General features: G+C 55.0%; 1 protein-coding gene across 4 annotated transcripts; it reads left to right on the top strand.

The window, feature by feature from the left end:
* Nucleotides 1–979: 979 nt before the first annotated feature.
* Nucleotides 980–19,463, top strand: LEMD2 (LEM domain nuclear envelope protein 2). Of its 4 annotated transcripts, none has more exons than XM_032648403.1 (9): nucleotides 1,269–2,689; nucleotides 4,388–4,428; nucleotides 7,651–7,726; nucleotides 10,835–10,911; nucleotides 11,812–11,891; nucleotides 13,558–13,703; nucleotides 14,685–14,786; nucleotides 14,847–14,966; nucleotides 18,124–18,262. In XM_032648403.1, exons 1-8 carry the CDS (start codon nucleotides 1,597–1,599, stop codon nucleotides 14,948–14,950), a joined length of 1,719 nt encoding a protein of 572 aa, XP_032504294.1. In that variant the 5' UTR covers nucleotides 1,269–1,596; the 3' UTR covers nucleotides 14,951–14,966; nucleotides 18,124–18,262. The 4 variants fall into 4 exon arrangements, with proteins under 4 accessions (XP_032504296.1, XP_032504294.1, XP_032504293.1 ...); XM_032648402.1 differs by having other exon boundaries at nucleotides 1,724–2,689; nucleotides 14,864–14,966; nucleotides 18,124–19,458; XM_032648406.1 differs by having other exon boundaries at nucleotides 1,775–1,932; nucleotides 14,864–14,966; nucleotides 18,124–19,463.
* The last annotated feature ends 529 nt before the right edge of the window (nucleotides 19,464–19,992 follow it).

The raw sequence follows: 19,992 nt of genomic DNA, 5'->3' as shown, positions 1-19,992 counted from the left end.
GGTGGGGAGACAAGGTGGGGGTGGGCAACGGGACCATAGGGGAGGAGGCGAGATTGGGGGAAGGCGAGAACCGAATTGGAGGGTTAGAAAGAGAATGGAACTTATGAGACCAGCAGTAAGTGTCTGGGAAAGGCAGTTGATGATCCATGTGGAAGGAATACAAAGAGGGAGTGGGAGGCAGAAGGAAGACCACAGTGTTACTTCCATTTGTCACCACTCCCCATGCTTTCCTTAGGGGTTTCTCTGTCGGGTGGGAGGTTCGACACAGCACTGATGCTGCACACAAATGGGTTAAGTGCAAACACTATGGAGCATGTGTCCTGAGCACCTTATACAAATTACCTCTTCTAATCCTCACAGCAATCCTATGAGGTTTACTGGCCAACAGGCTAGAAATGTTAATTGGATATGATCGCACGTCTAATAGTGGTGGAGTCTGGATTCAAGAACCCCCTACCTAAATCCACAGGTGACACAAGATTACATCTTGGGGTCTTCTCCTACCTATCTCTCCTTATGAAAATCCCACCATCCGGCCACACGGCCTCCCCGCACGGGCTCAAACTGCCCCTAAGAGCCCAAGGGCATTTGCCTCTTCTGCCCCCACGATGGGATGCAGTGTCCTCCTCTGGCGGGAGCTCCTTTCCTGCCAGCACCTGGCCAAGGGCAGGGCCTGCAGCCCCTTGGGGCTCAATGTCAGTGAGTGAACAGCCAGGAAAACACAGAGGCCTGCCGACCATGACCTTAGTTCAGACCAGGTCCCAGAGCATGCCTGGGGTCTACGCCACAACCCAAACAAAGCCCTTCCCTGAACGCATTGGTCCCCAAGTGCAGAGAGAGGCAAAGGATTCCATCTCCCCACTCTCGGCAGTGCCTGTCTTTCACCATTGTCGACTAAATCGCACAACTTAAAAGTTGAGAGTTATGTTTTATTCAGCAGACATTCTTAGGACTTCAAGCCCGGGAGACAGCCTCTCAGATAACACTGAGAAAATGAGAAAACGGTTCCGAAGGGGAAGAGGGGCAGTCGGGATATATAGGAGTTTTTGCAATAACACCAGGTAGTTGGAACAAAAGATAACTGTCAATAAAAGAAAACCAGATAACTCAAGTTAAGGAATTTAGCACTTTTCTATGTATGGGAAGATGCACTTAAGATGTGCACATAAGATGCACTTATGGGAAGAACTCACTTAAACCATTCTTTCACATGCACCTCAGCTATCTGGGGCCAGTATCCTCTGTTTTCTCAACCAGTTTCCTCAAGCTGCACTGTGGGAAGTGGCTGCTAGATGGCGGGCATCCCTTGTTTCCTTCTTGAGTTCCCTCGGGGCTCATCATTGGGGGTGGCTGTAACGTGGTGGCTAGATCCCTAGTTTACTGATATGGCAGGCAATATTTTCTTACCATTAAGTAATTCATCCATTAAATCAACATGACTTTATCGAGTGCCTCCCACGTGCCAGGGACTGTGCAAGGGGAGGAAGATTCAGAGGTAAACACCACTTGCTCTTACAGACGAGAAGGACTGAGCAAGGTGGGAAATAAAAAAGGAAAACAAAAACAAAAAGCCAAAAACCCTCAGACCTCCCCAACATGGCAGGCTTGGAGGCTGATTCTGACCTCCTCATCATGGCCGCCCATACGGCGGTTCAGACCTTCTCAACATGGCGATTAAGAACGACCTTCTCAACATGGCGCGGGCCCCGCCTGCTCCGCCGCGGGCCCCGCCTGCTCCGCCGCGGCTGTCGGCGGGAACAGTTCCGGGTCCGGTGTGCGCCGGGGGCAGGCGGGGGTGGCGTCCTGGCCATGGCCGGCCTCTCGGACCTGGAGCTGCGGCGGGAGCTGCAGGCCCTGGGCTTCCAGCCAGGACCCATCACCGACACCACCCGGAACGTCTACCGCAATAAGCTGCGCCGCCTGCGGGGCGAGGTCCGGCAGCGCGGCGAGGAGCGGCTGCGGGAGGAGGCCCGGGCAAGGGGCGAGGAGCGGCTGCGGGAGGAGGCCCGGGCAAGGGGCGAGGAGCGGCTGCGGGAGGAGGCCCGGGCAAGGGGCGAGGAGCGGCTGCGGGAGGAGGCCCGGGCAAGGGGCGAGGAGCGGCTGCGGGAGGAGGCCCGGCTGCGGGAGGAGGCCCGGCTGCGCGAGGAGGCCCGGCTGCGCGAGGAGGCTCCGCTTCGCCCCCGGCCCGCCGCGTCCTCCCCGCGGTCGGAGCCCTGGCTCTCCCCGCCGGCCTCGGGCCCGGCCTACGCGACCTCTGGGGCTTACGGCGACATCGGGGCCTCCGCCGCTTCCTGGTCCAGGGGCCGCGGCCTCGCCTACCCACCCCGCCCCGCGCCGCTCAGACGCCGCGCCTCGGTCCGGGGCAGCTCCGAGGAGGACGAGGACTGCCGGCCACTCGACAGGGCCGCGCCGGGCCCCGGCCACGGAGTCCGTCGGTGGTGGGCCTCGTCCCCGGCCCCGGTGCGGCCGTCCTCCGCCCTCCTCGGTCCCGACCCGCGCCCGGGCCTGCGGGCGACGAGAGCGGGCCAGGCGGGCGCGGCGCGGGCCCGGCCCGAGGTGGGGCGGCGGCTGGAGCGCTACCTCTCCCGGCTCCTGCTCTGGGCCAGCCTGGGGCTGCTGCTCGTCTTCCTGGGCATCCTCTGGGTGAAGATGGGCAAGCCCTCGGCGCCGCAGGAGGCGGAGGACAACAGTACGTCCCGGGCCGGCGCAGGGGAGGGCCTTGAGCGCGCGTGTGTCCACCCGGATAATCCGCCCCCCCACCCCACCCCTCCGCCCCGGTCCTCTCAGCACCAGGCTGAACACTCCCGGGCCTTGTCAGATGTCTCTGGCCGTCTTCTTCCTTCCAGACTTTGACTTTTCTTCCTCCAGTTATGGGAGGAGAGGGCTGGGATTCCTTCATTTTGTCCTATTTTCATTTTCTGCCCTAGCCCTCCCTACTAATCTCCCTTTCAACCACGTGCTGGAAGCAGTCTTTCTGTGGTCACTTTTATTCTCCCTCTCCAAAGAAAGCCCTCTGACACACTCCTCTAAAGTTCCACCCCCATTGCTTTTGAGTTCTTTCTTCCCTTTTGATTTCTTGCTCTTTCACACATTAGTGCCCGTTTGAAGGCACCCCAGGTGTCACGGCTCACAGATAGGCTCTGGTTGGGGTCCCAACTTCGCAGCACCAAAAAGGCCACATACTCCACTTCTTTGGACCACAGGACCCTCATTTGTCAAAGGATTATACTAGCCCTGCCTCTGAGACAGGTGTGGAAGAGCCTTTTAAAGAGTTTAAACTGATGTAAGTGATGGCATTTATCACTGCAGCACCTTCTTGGAGTGTGTTAAAAGAGAGGGTCCCGTGACTCAAGGATGGTCCCAGCCATGCTTCTGTCCGCAGATAGTTCCGTGATAAGACATGCCAACAAGAAGTCTGCAGGATACAGTATGTTAACGAATAGTTAAGGGTTCGTGTTTCCTAAAAGCAAAATTTGCTTCTTCCATAATTCTGGGCTCTAGGCTAATAGGAAACAGCACAAAGACCATTTCTTTATAAATTTAAGTATAAAATGACTCTAGTTCACTGACTTTTAATATTCTTTGCAAAGAATGATTGTGATTAATACTATTCCCAGCCTCTAGCCCAGGCCACATCTTTCCACGCCTAGCAGGAACAGCCAAAATGCAGGGAAAGGCTAAATCATGTCTTAGCTGTTGCAGCGTATGGATATTTGGGTGTATGAACAAGTCTGTGGGCACGAGGATCCCAGGCTCGTGCACACACCCAAATAATTTCTTGACTATGAGAGCAGTTTAACCCACCTGCTAGAGAAATTAAGCAGTCCCGGGAGTGTCATGGTACTGTACTGGTACTAACTATAACTATTTACATTGGTGACATCAAAAAACGGTATACTGTCGTATTCACTGCTGAGATGCTTTAAGACAATAGCTCCTGGATAGATACTGGGATTTACCTGGAATTCCCCTCCCATGATAGTATTAATCCCTGTTTAACATAACGTGTACAATTTATAAAACCATCATATGTGTTGTCTTGTTTGAGACTAAGTCTGAGTTAAGCAAGGAAGGCTTTAGTGACACCATGTTACGATGAAGAAACAGGTTCAGAGTGGTTAAGTGAATAGTTATCTACTATCCGGTGGCTAATCGTTTTCCCCTGGGATTAGAACACAGCTGTACTAGTCCCTAATCCAAGACCGAGAACCCCTGACGTTTTTTACTGTCCGCATTTTTAAAATGCCTCATTTAGATGACATCTTTCTAATCCCCCCCCTTATGTTGGTAATGTTTTACTTACCCTGAATTTTGAGAGTGATCCCTTTTTGTACCCTTTCCCACAACCCGCACTTTTAATTTCCTCTGTTTCTTTTCTTGGTCTCAGTGAAATTATTGCCAGTGGACTGTGAGACAAAAACAGATGAGGTGAGTTTGAGTTTCTCTAGCTTTTGTTCTTCCTCCCAAGGATGTTGGCCTCTATCAGGAGGTAAACTTGCCCACAAAAAGATCATGATAGGAGCGCTTTCAGGAGTGCTTCCTGTAATGTATCAGAGTCATATAGTGTTCCCTGATGTATGTGTCAGACTCAATTGTGGCAGTGAAGGAGTACTTGAAACAGAATTGACCTTCCAAGATCCAACCCCCGGCTTGTCACGGGAACTCTCCCATCAATCGCAGCATTAAGGACTTTAATCTTCTGCCTAAGTCGATCTGGGGGGATGCAATAGGTTGTGGTCGAGGGACCTCACAAGCTCCCCTCGCTTCAGGAGGAAGGGCTGGCAGCTTTTTAAGCATCAGGAGGCCAGGTTCTCAGTTCCACATTCTCCAGTTGGACGTCTGTGGCTCTGAAAATGCTGTTCTGATCTGAAACGTCATCAGGGAGTTGTTTTAAACACATCTGAAGTGGAGTTAGCCCTCTTAGTCTATAGATTTGTTTTATGAAGCTTTAATGTTCCCTACAAATAATATTTGGGGAAGGTGAGCAGCCCCATCCATTTACGAGTCATGAAAGCAGCATTACCGAGGAGCTGGGGTGCTCTGGTGCAGGTGGTAGTCTGGGGAAGATACGAGGCAGTACATTTTCAGGTCATAAATCCTGCCAGGAGGGGCCTCGTGCTGCCAGAGGGCATGACTCAGTAGTCTAATTATTAAGTGTGCAACGCCTGGCCTCCCTGAGCCCTGAGTGCACATCTCTGGCAGCTTGCGGGCTGGGAAAGTAACCACCCACGGTCATTTCCAGGCCCCTGCGTTGACTCTCTTACCTGTGTTAACGAAGGGGCATCCTGACGCAGACAACCGGTTTTATTTCCCTTTGGCTTCTGCTGTGTCATATTTGGGGCGTGTTTTTATTACACGTATTTATTGCTTTCATCCACCAGATGTCTTTGCTTCCCTATTGTTTTGTAAAAACAGACTCATAATAATTATAATCTGCCTTCTATCATAAAAACTGCAGTTGATGATTGAAGGAAGTGGCCCAGAAAATGGCCAGAAGGGGAAACTAGAATTTTGAAGGCTGAAAACAAAAACGGGGACCAAAAATACTTTTTCCGTAAGACTTCTCTGGTGATGTTAGTTTCATTTGTCTTTTATTTAGAAACGGGTTCCCTGGTTTCTGTCTCTTGGTCCTTCACACCTCTGAGTGTATCAGGCCCAAGACGGAATGACAGATAAGCTCCGGGGTGCTCCTCTGCGCTGGACGCAGCCGGCCCCACCTGAGTGAGCCAGTCGGGCACCATCCAGGTCCTCGCTAAAGACTTGCTCAGCGAGCACAGACAGGCAGGGCCTGCGCCACGACATCACAGGCTCCCTTCGGTTGCAGTGTTGGGCTCTGTTGAGCTGAGATGTTATTGGGTACCCTTGGCCTTCATGGTGGGTGGACACAGGAACAGGCGGGTTGGGAGGTGCTTCTCAGCTTGGGTGAGTTTCTTGCTGAGTCTCATCCCTTGTGTGGCTCAAGCTCACCCAGAACCCAGAGGGGCATTTGGGTTTCAGATACACGTATTCTTTCCCTTCTCAGCTGACTGTGACTCTGTTTTTCTTTCTGCCTTTGTCCTGCTGAAACCCTGGGGATGGGCTGGGAGTGGGTGTGTTGTCTTAATCAGGCTGTCTCGTTGTCTGGTACCTTCTGTCCTTTAGGTGATATCAGCCCTGCTTTGCCTAAATGTCTGTGAGTTTGGAACAGTATTAATTGCTACTGCTTTTTTTTTTTTTTTCCTGGTTGCGACAATAATAGATATTTAGAAAATTTGAAAAATGTGACAAAAATCGCTCGTGATTCTGAGACCTAGAGATAATCACCATTAACGTTTTGGGAGCATTTCCTTCTCACCTTATCTCTCTGTGTATGTGTGTCTGTAGAATTGGGATCTCTGTGTATTTAGTTACATTTGACACTTATTTATCAACTTTTCCCATATTGTTAAATAGCATTTAAAAAGTAGTTGGGGTTTCTAACTCTACTAGGAGGCACGTCAGTTGTTTCTGGACATTTATAGCCATGTGCATAAATCTTGGTCGCATCATTTCATACCTTGTAAAGGCATTTAGGGTCTTTAGGCCATGTGAAGGGACAAATCTTGGCCTCTGAGACTGTTAGAAACCAAATTAGATCAGGGCAACAAATGAGCCCCGAGAAGGAAGACGACCCTGGTTCCTTCTGTAGCTGCAGAGCCAGGTCCAGAACCCAGACCTTCCACTTCCAGTGCAGGCTCTGCCCAGTGACAACCCAGAAGGGGCCTGGAGTTCGAGGGGTGGGGGCTTGGAGTCGACTGGCCACACTCCAAGTGGCTCCACCATCTACTATGAACTGTGGGTTCTTGGTGGCCCACTTAAGGTCTCTAAACCCTGGACCCCTCGCCTGAGAAATTGGGGTACAGTGAGGAGTGCAGCAAGGATGCAGTGCTCCCTCACATATAGACCACTCGGCATGGCACCCGGTCTGTCGTCCACTCTCAAGGAAGAGCGGTCTTTTTTAAATGTTCCACATCCAGTAAGTCTAGCAAAACGGTGTCCCCACTGTTACAGGTGCTGAAGGAGTAAATGTGCAGATATTCTGATTTTCTCAGACAGGTGACATTTATTTTCTCCCTACAGTTGCAAGATTGCTCGAAATTTTCCATTTCCAGGGAAACGCAGTCTAAGATTAAACATTTGCATCAGATAATCCATAAAGTAGACAATGCACAGGCAGATTGTAGACACTTGGCTCTCCAGAAACGGACAGGAATGGCCCACGGGGGAGACCAGACTGCATCGTGCAGCGTTGGCTCTTCCCTCTGAGGAGGCTGGGCTCCTGCATTTCCCCACAACCACACCGCCCCTGCTCCACGGCCCCACCAATGGCCTTTATTCCAACAGGGACCACGGGGCAGAGGCCCAGGAGCCTCCAGGATGGTGGACCCTTAGTTACCGTGTCTGCTGTCCATCTGCCTCTGCTTTTATGGTGTTCTTTTCAGTCAGTTAACCCAGTATTTATCGGCCCTATCCCTGGGCCCACCCCTTTGCAGAATTTGTTGTCGTTGTTTTAAAGTATGAGGTGTACCTTGCTGTTGAGTCCTTGACGGTGTAGCTGAACAGGTAAAATCAGACAGACAGGCCCCCCTCCCCCACCCCTCCTTGCTGACTGCTTGTCCCGTGCCCTTCCAGTTCTGTCAGGCCAAGCAGAAGGCGGCCTTGCTGGAGGTGCTGCACGAGCTGTACAACTTCCTGGCCATCCAAGCGGGTGAGTAGGTCTCCCGAGGCCCAAGAGTCCCCAAGAGTGGGTTGTGGGCTGAGATGCCGTGTCATCTCCCAGAAGACACGCTCAGAAGCCCAGTCTCCCCTTCCCCGCCTCCCCACAGACGCATCTTGTTTAAGCCTTGCATCTGGACAAAACGCATAGGTTCCTGAAGGATCCCAAGGGTCCTGGCACGTGCATAGGCCTTTTAGCAGATGTGCCCCCTTCTCTGGGATGGCCCCCACCTAATGTTCTGGGGGTCCGTGTTGCACTGGAAGGGCCCAGGCCTCAGGTATTCTCAGAGTCTGGGTCCCCCAACCTGGAGGGCCTCCCTGTACCAGGTGGTCGGCCCAGCTCGGTGTAGAGGCCTCTGCAGGTGGAGCGGTCTGAGCGGTGGGCCAAGCACCTTCAGGCCCGGCCCGCCCTCCTGGGCCCTGGTGTCCCATGTCCCCATCTGGCTGTGGGACACCGGACAAGTCCCTGACATCTCAGGGCCTCCGTCTCCCCATCTGACTGAATGATCTTGGGTCTGTCTTTTCTTAACCAAATGAAAGCCAAGTGCTGTTCTCTAGATGCCCCCCCTGAAATCTCCTCCATCCAGAAGGCTCCCCCACTGTTTTCTTTGGTAAACATGTTCCTTGAGGCCAGAGATGGCACCTGCATTATGCTGTGTCCTGCCTGACACCTGGCATCCAGGAGGCTCTCCACATCACTGATGACGTGGGTGACGGCTCAGGGCTTGTGCCTGTGTTAAGTGTACTCGACTCGAGAACCAGACGTCAGTCTGTGGGAGGTTCAAGGGGCGCCTCTCACCTGTAGGGCCAACCCTTGTCTAAGGCTGTCGCCGGGAAGTCAAGGTTGAGTGGACTTGTACTGGGCCCTCAGTCCTCAGGGCCAGTCTTGTGGGCCTCAGCTCTGCCACCTCCTCCCTCCTGACTGCTGGGAGACTGGGGTGGTCAGGGAGGCTTCTGAGAGCTCCTCGGAGGAGAGGTAGGAGTTGGGGCTCAGAGCATCACCGTCATCTGTGGCCCAGATGCTTGGCATATAAATTCTGGCCTGAGGGGGTGTTTGAAACCTTTGTGACTCAATTGTGGTCCGAGGTCCAGCAACATCAGTGTCACCTGAGAGCTTACTGGAAATGCAGAATCTTAGTCCCATCTCAAACCTATTGAATCAAAGTCTGAATTTTACTAAGTCCCCCAGGATATAAAGTCGAGAAGCTCTGCTCTTAAACCGTGGATCCTAGTAGACAGTTCTCCTCCATCCCACCCTCCTTGTGTGGTCCTGGCTCATGCCATCAAGGGGCCTAGTACCCACTGTCTTCCCACAAGCCAGGCAGGGGCAGCCCTGAGGGTATGTGTCTCAGTGAGACAGGCCGCAGGGCCGTGCAGGCTCTGTACTCAGCCATACTCCCTCCCCCTACCTCCTGCTGGAGGTCAGCTATGGACAGGGCACTGGCTGGCCTTTGCAGGACACAAGGCGATTCAGCCCAGAATCCTGCCCACAGGCTGCCTGTGGTCTAGTAGAAGAGATAGGCTACCTACCCCCCTGACCACTGAGTGGTATAAAACACCATTGGATGAGAACCAAGAGGCCAGAACTTCTGGGAGGCACAATGCCTTTTAGCTAGAGTAGTCAGGAAAGCGTCACAGGGGAGGTGGCATCTGTGCCAGGCCTTGAAGCCCGGGTGGAATTAGTTACGTATTTGTGGGGGAAAGGTGGGGCCAGAGAGGCAGGAAATTATAGGGTCAGAGATGGAAGCCGCTTCACGAGGAAGGAGAAACAGAGGGAATGGAGTTTGGAAAGGCCAGTTGAGTCCCACCCTGGCTGGCCATGGTTGCCAGGCCACTGGGAGTCTCTTCTGAAGGCAGTGAGGGCCGGGAAGGCTTCTGAGCAGGGGGTGATGGACGGAGAGCCAGGTGCCAGGGAGGCAGCTGTGCCAGCAGTCTGAGTGGAGCAGTGGCAATTCAAGCAGAATCATTTTAAAGCTTTGTTGACCAAACATGGATGAGAAAGGGGAGAGGAGGAAACCAGGAGACCTTGGCAGTGGTCCTGGAAGGCCTAAGCAGGGCAGGGTGATCTGGGTGGGGCAGGAGCACGGGAGAAGCCAGCTGATTCTCAGGGGACCCAGAAGGACGAGATCAACTTTGAAATAGGAGGATTTGGCTGTGTTAGGGGGTGAGGGGCAGGCTTCAGTTCATTTCAAGATTTTTTAAATATTACCTTCAGCCACTCCCTCCCCAGCACACACACAGACTGGCCATCGCAGCCCCCAGGCTGTGCCAGGTCAAGGGCAGTCAGGCCGTGTATGGGGGTGAAGGATCTTGTACGGCCCCAGCCCTGCACTGTCCCTGCTTCCAAGGGGTCTAGTGGTGAAGCAGCACCTGGTGGGTGAGCCACCGTGGGTAACCAAGAGCCGAGGGCTGTGGCAGGGCCCCAAGTCCAGCCGATTTGGCTAAACAAGAGGCTCCTAGGGCTGGGGGCTTTTCAGAGGGGCTGGGCCTTGGGCCAGGCCTGGGAGCCTGGGCAGGACTAAGGGGGAGGCTCCCAGCTCCATCCTAGGTGGGAGCCAGCCACCCAGGGTGCTCAGAAGAGAGCTTTGGAGCACCATATCGGGGCCCCAGCACATAGACACCCCTTCTTCCATGGAGCATTTTGGACATCCCTCCCTAGGGCCCCTCAAAACCTGGCATTCTAGGTCACCTGCCTGTGTCATGGGTCAAAATCCTTGCAATGCAACAGCCTCCCTGCCTTGCTTTTTTCCTAGGCTGCGTTTATTTATAGTGCCATCCCAGTGCCTTCCGAAGCTGCCTGTCTGATCCTTTTAGGGATCAGTTGCAAACAGACCTTGTTATTGGGCAGCTTTTTAGTCATTTAATGCAAATCACTGCACTGCTTAGCAGGTCAGGCTTTAATGATCTGGAATCGATCCAAGCTAAGTGGCTTTTGATCTTGCTGCAGACTGAAGATGCCCCACAGAAGCTGGAGCCGCCGGGCCACATGTTCCACATCAGAGCTGATGGCTTGATTTTTTTGCTGCAGTTTTTAGTTGGTTTCAGGGTAAATCTTCTTCACCTCTTCTTTGTATTTGAATGTGTGTTTTTTCCCTCCTAGGTAATTTTGAATGTGGAAATCCAGAGAAGCTAAAAAGCAAATGCATTCCTGTAATGGAAGCCCAGGAATATATAGCAGTAAGTAGGCTGCAGTGCGCTCCGTTCCCGGGAGGTCCTGGTGCTTTTGTATTGATCCCTCAAGACCTGCGTTTTTTTTTTTCCTGTTTTGTTTTGTGTTTGCTTTCTCTTTTTTTAAAAAAAAATTGTTTTAACTCAGTTGAGTGTTAGGCTACCTTAAGTTAAGGCAATGATGGGGTGACTGGGCCCAAGGTGAGCGGTGAACCAGAGCCAGGCCTGCCGCAGCTCGTTCCTGACCTGCTGCTCCCTGACCAGCGGTGTGGGCTGCTGCCGCTGCCCCTTCTTTAAGTGGCCCTGTGACTTGCCCTTCCTTTGCCTCATTTTTCCCCCCTTCTCAGCAGCCTTAAGACATTTAACCTGTCGTTCTCTCCCCTCAGGATTACCGTCTGGGTTGCTCTGAGTCCATTTGATTTTCGGTGTGGCCTCAGGATGACAGAATTACAGATTTTTGGAACTGGCAGAAACCTAAGGGGTCACCTCGTCCAATTTTCATTTCACAGATGAGGAACCTGGGGCCTAGAGAGGGGAGGGACTTGCCGAAGGCCACACAGCCGGGACTGGCTGCAGGGCCCCCACCCCGACACTCTTTCATCTCACTGCAGATGAGCTGCCAGCTCTCTGGCCTGGTGCTTCAGTCCTTGAGAAAATTACATGCTTCTGCTGTCTCAGACCTGCATTGTTTTCCTGTGTGTGCTTCCACATCACCTGCTCTGGTTATAGCCTCTTCCCTGGTATCGTCAGCTACAGACTTCCTTCCTGCCAGCTTGCTGGGCATTTAACAGAACAGGGCTTTGGGGCAGGCGGAGGACATGGAGAGGGCTTCCTTAATCTAGCAGCAGAATAATATCGCTCCAACTGCTCCGCGCAGATGGAGGACTAATCTCCCGCCCCCTCCCACAGAATGTGACCGGCAGCTCCTCCGCCAAGTTTGAAGCCGCACTGACCTGGATACTGAACAGTAACAAGGACGTGGGCATCTGGTGAGTGTGGGCGGGGCGTCCGGAAGCACCTGAGGCCCTGTCATCGCCCATCAAGGTGTCTCAGGCCGGGAGGTAGAGGGCAGGTCTCCCAGCCAAGTCATCTTGGGCCAGGCCTGAAGCTGGGCAGCGGAAGGAGAGGCATTAGGAATGCAGTGTAAGGAGCAGTTTCAAAATGAGACACAAAAATCCAGGTGTCAGGGTGATCGCCTGGCAGTCCAGCTAAACCTGTTTCAGGTAACTCAGTCTGTGCCCCTTTCCTTCACGGGCCCCGCACGGTTTGCTGGAGATGGCATTTTTTTGCACTTCCTTTCCTTGGTGCTAGTTTTCATTTGTAGATGAAATGATTCTGAATGTTGGTTTCACTCAGTATGGGAATTGCAAAAGGAAAGACTGGGTCTTACTCCAGCTGGGCAGTTCCACCTGTTTCTGTCTCTGGTGAGCACGGTTAGCAGAGACAGCGTGCCCTTCACCCTCCTGAAAGGCCCTGTCTGGCTGCTCGGCCCAGGGGTGGGTGGGTACCAGCCACTGCCTGATACGGGAGTCCCCTGCTGGAGAGACACTGGCTTCATCGCCCCCTCCCACCCTTCAGGGTTTGTCGGGGTCTCTGTTCAGGTTACAGCTGCTGATGTTAAAGCACACTCTAGGGTTTTGTTCTCTTCCTCTCTAATCTACGCAAATTACTGATTCCATCAGCAGTGCATCCAGCAGAAGCCCCTCGGGCAGCTCAGCCTAAAACTTGATAACTGGATGCATGGCACGATTAAAATTCTTTGGCTTAAAAAAAAAAAATGAAGCTTCCCTGAGTGGCTGAGCGATTTTCCTGTGTGTTGGAAAGGCAGAAAACACGGATTTTATCCTTGGCAGCGTGCACTGAAGCTGCTAACGCAGAGGAATGATGACACTGCCTTTTCACATTGAGGAGGGTGGCCTGTGGGGAGCTGAGCCTGGCTCAGCCCACGACCAGTGTTAGAAGTGGGTCGTGAGACTTTGCTGTACAGCAGAAATTAACACAACGTTGTAAATCAACTATACTTAAATTTAAAAAAAAAAAAAAAGTGGGTCATGAGAAATCCGGACAGTTTGGGCACCAGCCATTCAGCTGTGCAATCCAGGCCGGGAGCTTGTTGCCTCGCCGGCAGAAGGCGGAGTGTCGGCAGCGTCCCCGCGCCTCCTGACGCCTCCTCTCTGGGGCTGGGGTCTGGCCTCCAGGAGCCTGGCGGTGTTCATGCTCCTGAGTCTCGCGGCACCCCATGGTCTCTGCACGTAAACAGCTTATGTGCCTCCTCATCACCGAGGAAAGGCACCCCCTCCCAGACTCTGTTTCCATTCTTGCCGTGCTGCACAAAGCCGGTGATTCCGTAAACATTTCCATTTCTCTGTGCTGGGAGGGGGGCATCCAGTTTACACTTTAATCTTCTGCCGAACAGAGGGAGGCGTCACTTCAGCGGCAGGGGTTCAAGCCTGCTGCCGTCTTTAAAGTTTTATTCTTTCTAAGTAGCTAACGTGGGAAATTTCTGGAAAGAGTGCATCCAGGATAGCGAGTCCTTTTTATAAGCAAGCGGAGACCTCAAAGCCCCGCCTTCCTCCTCCTGCTGCTGATGGTGAGGCTTATACAGCGGCTCCTCAGAGCTGTTGAACGTGTCTACAGCCCTGTGCCCTGTTTCAGGTTGAAAGGGGAAGACCCGTCCGAGCTGGTGACCACGGTGGACAAGGTGGTCTGCCTGGAGTCCGCCCGCCCCCGCATGGGTGTCGGCTGCCGCCTGAGCCGCGCCCTGCTCACGGCTGTCACCAATGTGCTCATTTTCTTCTGGTGTAAGTCCCATCACTGTGTCACCCTGCCCCTCCCACTGCGCCTCCCGGGAGCCCAGCTCAGCCACACTCTGGGCATGGGTGATGCGGTCTCTCGGAGTTCGTTTCTGTCTAGTGAACCTGAGGTCTGTCTAACGAAACTGAGGAGGTGAACCAGTCAGCCTCTGCCCCGGGTCGTCTTTCCCTTTGGAGACTGGGTGGCTGGAGCAGGAAGATAACTAGAAGACATCCTGGATTTGGGGCCGGGAGCCATCAGCATCCCCGAGAGGGTGCTGGCTTGGGCTGGAGGTGGGCATTGTCCTTTCCGGCACCCCAGACCGCAGGTCACTCCGAGGGGGAGACCCAGCAGGAGCTTGGCCTAATTTTACTCCCTGAACAATGTAAGCACCTCCTCAGGAGCTACAGACGCCCAGTGAAAGCAGGCAGGCCCAGGGTGCTGAGCGGCAAAGCAGAGTCTCCCGACACTAGGGGCTGCCTTTGAGCAGAGGCCTCGGGGTGTCTCTGAAGGCCAAAGGCCGTGACACAGAAACCACCAGCTCTGCAGAGAGAGCTGGGTTACAAATCACAGGCCGTCTGGGCGTGCACGCGGCTCCCTCCGCCACGCCGGCAGGCACAGACGTCATTATCGGCAGCAGCGTCTGGAATACAAAGGGCCCGGCATGTATATATGTATGAAACGCCGTGTTCTGGTTCACAAGGGAGGAGATGAAAGCCCAGAATGAGGTTGGGAGGAGCCGAGATCCAGACGGCTCGGGAGGCCTCTGTGGAGACAGCCGGCAGGAGGAAGATGATCACTTAATAGCCTGTCCTCCCTCTGCTTTTCCCAGTCCTTCGTTTCCTGCTTGCTAGCCCTGGGTCTGACACACAGTAGGTACTCAAACCTCCTCAGCCCCCAGCGCAGTGACCTGCCCTAGTGAGACAGCCAGTGGGCGCCTGGCCGGAGAAGGTGGTGTGCACAATTAACAGTGCTGTGTTCCCTCCCAGGCTTGGCCTTTCTGTGGGGGCTCCTGATCCTCCTGAAATACCGGTGGCGGAAGTTGGAAGAGGAAGAGCAGGCCATGTATGAGATGGTGAAGAAGATTATAGGTGCGTGGCCCCCAGTGAAAGGGCTGCTGGCTCCTGCTAGAGGGTCCTCACCCTAAATAGTGCCCTCTGTCCTGCAGATGTGGTCCAGGACCACTACGTGGATTGGGAGCAGGACATGGAGCGCTACCCATACGTGGGCATCCTACACGTGCGTGACACCCTGATCCCGCCACAGAGCCGGTGAGACCCGGGTCGGACCCCACTGAGTGCCGCGGAAGGAGGCCCAGAGCCTCGAGTCAGTCATGTGGGGAGGGGGGCAGTTCAGCCCCAGGATCGCGAGAGGTGGGGCGCCATCCACACCTCTTGCCATCAGCTTATTAAGGCAGAGTGCAGACAAGAGGTACAGAAGCACGGTCCCGCTCCTCTGTAGAGATGGCGCTTTGGGGTGCTTTGGGGAGCAACCCTAGGACCCGACCCCTCCCCTCCCCACGGGGCTTTGCAGGGAAGGACCTGATGGGTTTCCATGAATGGAAGTCCAGGCACAGAACATTAAGGGCTCTGATTCCATTGCTCTGTGATTCTCATGGTCCTGCTCTCTGGATGTTGTTGGCTGGCTGGAGTTCCTGGTGGTCACAGGATGGTGGCCAGCAGCTAGCCGGAGCAACACCTGCCTTGCAACAACCACCAGGGGAGAGATGGGCTACCTGTTGCTCTCATGAGCAAGGGAAAACATTCCCAGAAGCCACCGGGGACACACCTCTTTGAGGCTCCGCTGGCCAGAATTGGTTACTTGTCTATTCTTGAATCAGTCACTGGCAAGGGGGAAGAGATTGTTTTTCAAACATTTTTAACCATGGTGTACAGTCAGAAACACATCTTATCTAAGGTATCATGGTCTGGTTCCCATGCACAAAGGTACACTCACATAGTTGGAAACATGGTTTCACAGCAGTGAATGGGGTCAGCTTCCAGGGTGCACAGCTCATGGGAGGGGGTGGCAGGCCGTTGTCATGCACAACTCCAGGACCACCTTCCAAATGGGCTGCGGTTGCTGGGTAGATCCCTGACAAAACCAGGAGTAGGGTAGAGTTGGGGGACAGAGTCCCAGGAGGCAGCCAGTAGGGCCCACTGCGGGGTCACCTCAGACTTTGCCACAGTCTCTGGCCAAATGCCATCCTCTCCGGATGGTGCTAAGCACTCACCCTTGCTGGGTGCTCACTGTGAGCTGGGCACTGCTCTGAGCCCTGCACAGGTGCAGCTCACTCGCTCCACCCTCAGCATGGCCCTTGGAGGGAGTACATTGAGGACACCACTTTACAGATGAGGACACTGAGGCACCGGGAGGTTAAGAACCTGCTCAGAGACCCAGGGCTGGTGCCACTTCTGTGTTCCCAGTGCCAGGCTCTGTGGTCGAGGTCACCCCGTTCTCAACCCAAGAGGAGCTGGAAGAGTAGAGCATTTAAGGGCCCCTTTTAAACGTGAAAATGCTTAATAACTCTCATGCCCACCCCACCCCCGGGACAGTGGCAGGCAGGAAGCGTAGAGCAGACCAACCATGGTGTGGGGCTTGTGCTAACTGTTGGTCCCCAGCATGAGTCTGCCACACAGCCCTCCAGCTCTCAGGGGAGGCCACTGGTAGATCCAGACTCCCCCCTGATTCCTGGACCCATCAGAGTTCATCATCATGTGACCATGGGCAATGCCCTGTTTGAGCTGTAACACAGATAATCCCACTGCCCTGCAGAGGGGCTGTGTTCAAGAGAGGCCATCATTCATTCATTTTCTCAACAAATGTTTATTGAGCACCTACTGCATGCCACACTCTACTGGGTCATGCGGAGACAGGGAGAGGAAGAAGCAAAAATCCCTGCCCTGCTGGAGCATTGGTTCTGGGGAGAAAGAAGACAAGATGCATAAGGAAGATGTGTTGCCACTAGGTAGTGGCAGGTCTTAAGGAAAGGGGAGCAGGGTGTCAGAGAGGTGGCCTCCCACCTCACCGAGGCAGCACAGAGCACTTGAGCCCTCATCAAAGGGCAGCACGCACAGTCATTTTAATAAGAGCAGGAAGTGGCACTGCAGCTTATCGGGGGCTTGAGCCACCACACCTCGGCTCCTGTGCATCAGCAGGGACTGCAGGCGGGCAGCTGCCCGCAGAGTCTGGACCCCTGTGCGTGAAGCCAGGAGGCTCAGCCTCCCGGTCAGTGTAGCCAAGCTCTTGACTCGTAAGGACACATCGGCTCCTGTGGGCCCTGCGTGGGCATACTGCCCTGTGGATGAGGGCCCGCTTGTGGGAGGTTGGGGGAGATGGGAAGAGCTTGTCCAGGGAGGCACACGGGGGTGGCTTGTAATCACCTGGTAACGGGCAGCCTGGGAAGGGGGCTGGGGATGAGGCCGCGGCCCCCACACAGTGCCAGTGCCCCCCACCTCAGGGACCCGGTGTGAGGGGCTCAGCCCCCAGGACCTGGGTGGCCAGGGCCAGACCAGCCAGGTGGGGGCTGCTGAACAGCCGTGGGGTTTGGTTGGCAGCAGGACCTCACCCCCCGGGAAGAAAGCCCCACCGCCCCACTCTGCCTCCTGACACATGAGCCACCCTGGGAGTTTCCCTCCATTTGCGCACTGCCAGCTGAACCCCCTGCTTCCACACGTACCCATATTCGCTCTGCACGTGTGGGGCGCTGGGGAGTGGTCTGCAGTCAGACAGGAAGCCGGGGCTCATCGAAGTGTAGGTGTCAAAGCAGCCCTCCCCCACTGCCCTGGAATCTTGCTGTCTAGTTTGGAGGGGGAATGAGGAAATAGGGGGCTGTCCGAGGGGGAGCAAGGCCCCAGGGATCTGGCAGAGCAGGAACTCTGGTGTCTGTGAAGGGGCCCTACCTGGTGGCTCAGGTTCCAAAGCAGCTCCAGCGTCTTGGCCTCCCCGGTTGGATGCCTAGTTCATCCCCATCCCCTGAAGTGCTGTGGAGTCTGGACTCCACAGCCCAGTGGCCACTCTTTAATTAGCCCACATGAGGCATTAAAATGCAGCCTGCACTGGAGGGGGGTGCCGCCCGGCTGGGCTGTAGCAGTAATGGGTCCCAGCAAGAGTCTTCGCACTTGGACACCTTGGGGGGGGGGGGTGCTCCAGCCCCTTTCAGCTCACTTTAATTGAACGCTTTTGGAGCAGAGAATGTTGAGGAATCATTTCTCGGGGACCCAAGAAATTTCTCTCCTCTGCAGGAGTCCAGTTAGTACCTGACCGCTCTTCTTCCCGCAGATAAATTCTGTGTGGGATCTTGGAGCTTTGTGCCCTCTTTTGTACAGAGGGCATCCAGAGACCAGCCTGCTTCTCTCGGCAGCGCTGGGCACAGCGGCCAAGGGCGCCGCCTGCCTGCTGAGCCTGCACCCCCATCCCTCGTTGCAGGAGACGCATGAAGCGGGTCTGGGACCGGGCCGTGGAGTTCCTGGCCTCCAACGAATCCCGGATCCAGACAGAGTCCCACCGCGTGGCCGGAGAAGACATGCTGGTGTGGAGATGGACTAAGCCCTCTTCCTTCTCTGACTCAGAGCGATAAACCCTGGGCGGGGCCTGTTCCCAATCAGCCTGTCCCCGGCCAGTCCCCTCCAGGGGCGTGAGAGGGCCACCATCCTGCTGGTGCTGAGTTCACACTTGCCTTGACTATCACCCTCCTCCTGACCCTGGTTCCAAAGGTGTCTCTGTGAGACTCTTCAGAGACGAGCTTTCAGAAGGAAAGCGTGGGCTTCCTCGAAAGGCCAGGTGGGCAGCTGCCCTCTGCGTTGGTCCGATCCTCTCTGCCCCATTTTGCTGGCAGAAAGGGGAGAAGGGTTTTTCATGGAAAGATAAAAGCTCAGCAGCCATGAGCCCCTGCAGAGCAAGTGTGCAGCTGGGTGTGTGGAGCACGCGGCAGGGAGGTGGGCCCTGCGCCCGTGGGAGGTGGGTCGGGGTGGTGGCTGGGACGGCAGGGGTTGGGGAGCAGCTTGGTCATGTGCCTTCGGGGGGTGTTACGTGGAGCTCAAGGGTGAGGGGAGAAAGCCTGTCCTCTAGCTGGATTGGGCCTCTTATCCCGGAGGGGTAAGGTGCTAGAAATTAGAACAAGTATTGTAGAACTGTCTAGACACGCGGCCCCGGGCACACGGGGCCTCAGGTCGGGAGGAATGAGCAGCTAGGGTTGCCCCAGGAGGAGCCTGGAGTCGGCGACAATGCGCCCCCCAGAGCGGAGAGGAGGGTCGAGCCGCCGCCAGCCCCCATCTGGGCAGCCCCACCGGAGGCGGCCTCCCCAGTCCAGGCCTGCAGCCGCGGCGCATCACTGGATCGCGCTCCAGGACCTGGGGATCCTCGCACTTCCTATGGGCGAAGATTGCCTCGTTTACGGCGACCACGCCTCCCCACCCCGCGCACTTTGGCGGGAACTTCAGCCAGTGGTTTCAGTATGCTTGGTGCGGCCGCATCTCCTCCCTCTGTTGGCCACCGGGAGCGACCCCGCTGTGCGGACCTTCGCCCGCCCGCCAGAGCCTCCCCAACAGGCGGAGCGACCTCCGGAAACCTCCGCGGGGACCTTATTAGTTAAGGGCCGGGAGCTTCTCCATCAGAGCAGCATCTCCACAAGTTCTCGTCCGCGACCGGCGGGAGAGGGGGTGAGCCGAGGAGACGGAACAGCTGCCTCCAAAAGGCATTAAGCACCTCTCTCTGGTCTTATTGGTATTTTTTGTTTCCTTAATAAAGCGCCAGTCTCTCTCATTTGAGCAATATTCTCTCTCATTTCCACTGATGTCTGGGTGATCGGCGGGGCCGGAGTCCGAGCGCCGGCTCCGTGGCAACGCAACAGTCTCATAATCAGGCTCCAACCAGAAGAAGAGACTGCGACAGGCTTCACTGTCAGGGCTGAAACTGTTGGATAAATAAACTATTTATTAAAAATGGATGTGTTTCTCGTCCGTGGTTCTCTTCCTCTCCCCTCAAAGCAATGTGTGAGGAGAGGCAACATCCTGAGTCATTAAGCGCTGGCCCGGGAGAGGTCAGCTGGAAGAGAAGGTGGGAGCAGCCTCTCTGTGACGGGTTCTCGGGCAAACCACATACCTCGGAGCCTTGGTTTCCACGTTTATAACACGGTGTGACGACCTACCCTGCAGGGTGAACTCGCAAGATATATGCCTGGTTCCTGTGGATGGCAAGGAGTGGGGGCTAATAGAGCCTCTTTCCTCCTGCCCCATTTCTGCCTTCCTCGAGACCCCAGAGGCTTCTGGAGGTGCTCAGCACCAGCCCTGGGAGGGG

Source organism: Phocoena sinus, chromosome 11 (genome assembly GCF_008692025.1).
Source record: "Phocoena sinus isolate mPhoSin1 chromosome 11, mPhoSin1.pri, whole genome shotgun sequence".
Classification (NCBI taxonomy): domain Eukaryota; kingdom Metazoa; phylum Chordata; class Mammalia; order Artiodactyla; family Phocoenidae; genus Phocoena; species Phocoena sinus.
This window is presented reverse-complemented; position numbering and strand designations above follow the sequence as displayed.

Excerpts from the sequence above, each read along its gene's own strand:
- LEMD2 (XM_032648403.1), top strand. The coding sequence starts at position 1,597 with ATGGCAGGCTTGGAGGCTGATTCTGACCTCCTCATCATGGCCGCCCAT. Across the intron at positions 7,727-10,834 it reads CTTCCTGGCCATCCAAGCGG|GTAATTTTGAATGTGGAAAT; the intron begins GTGAGTAGGTCT and ends TTTCCCTCCTAG. Across the intron at positions 11,892-13,557 it reads AACAAGGACGTGGGCATCTG|GTTGAAAGGGGAAGACCCGT; the intron begins GTGAGTGTGGGC and ends GCCCTGTTTCAG.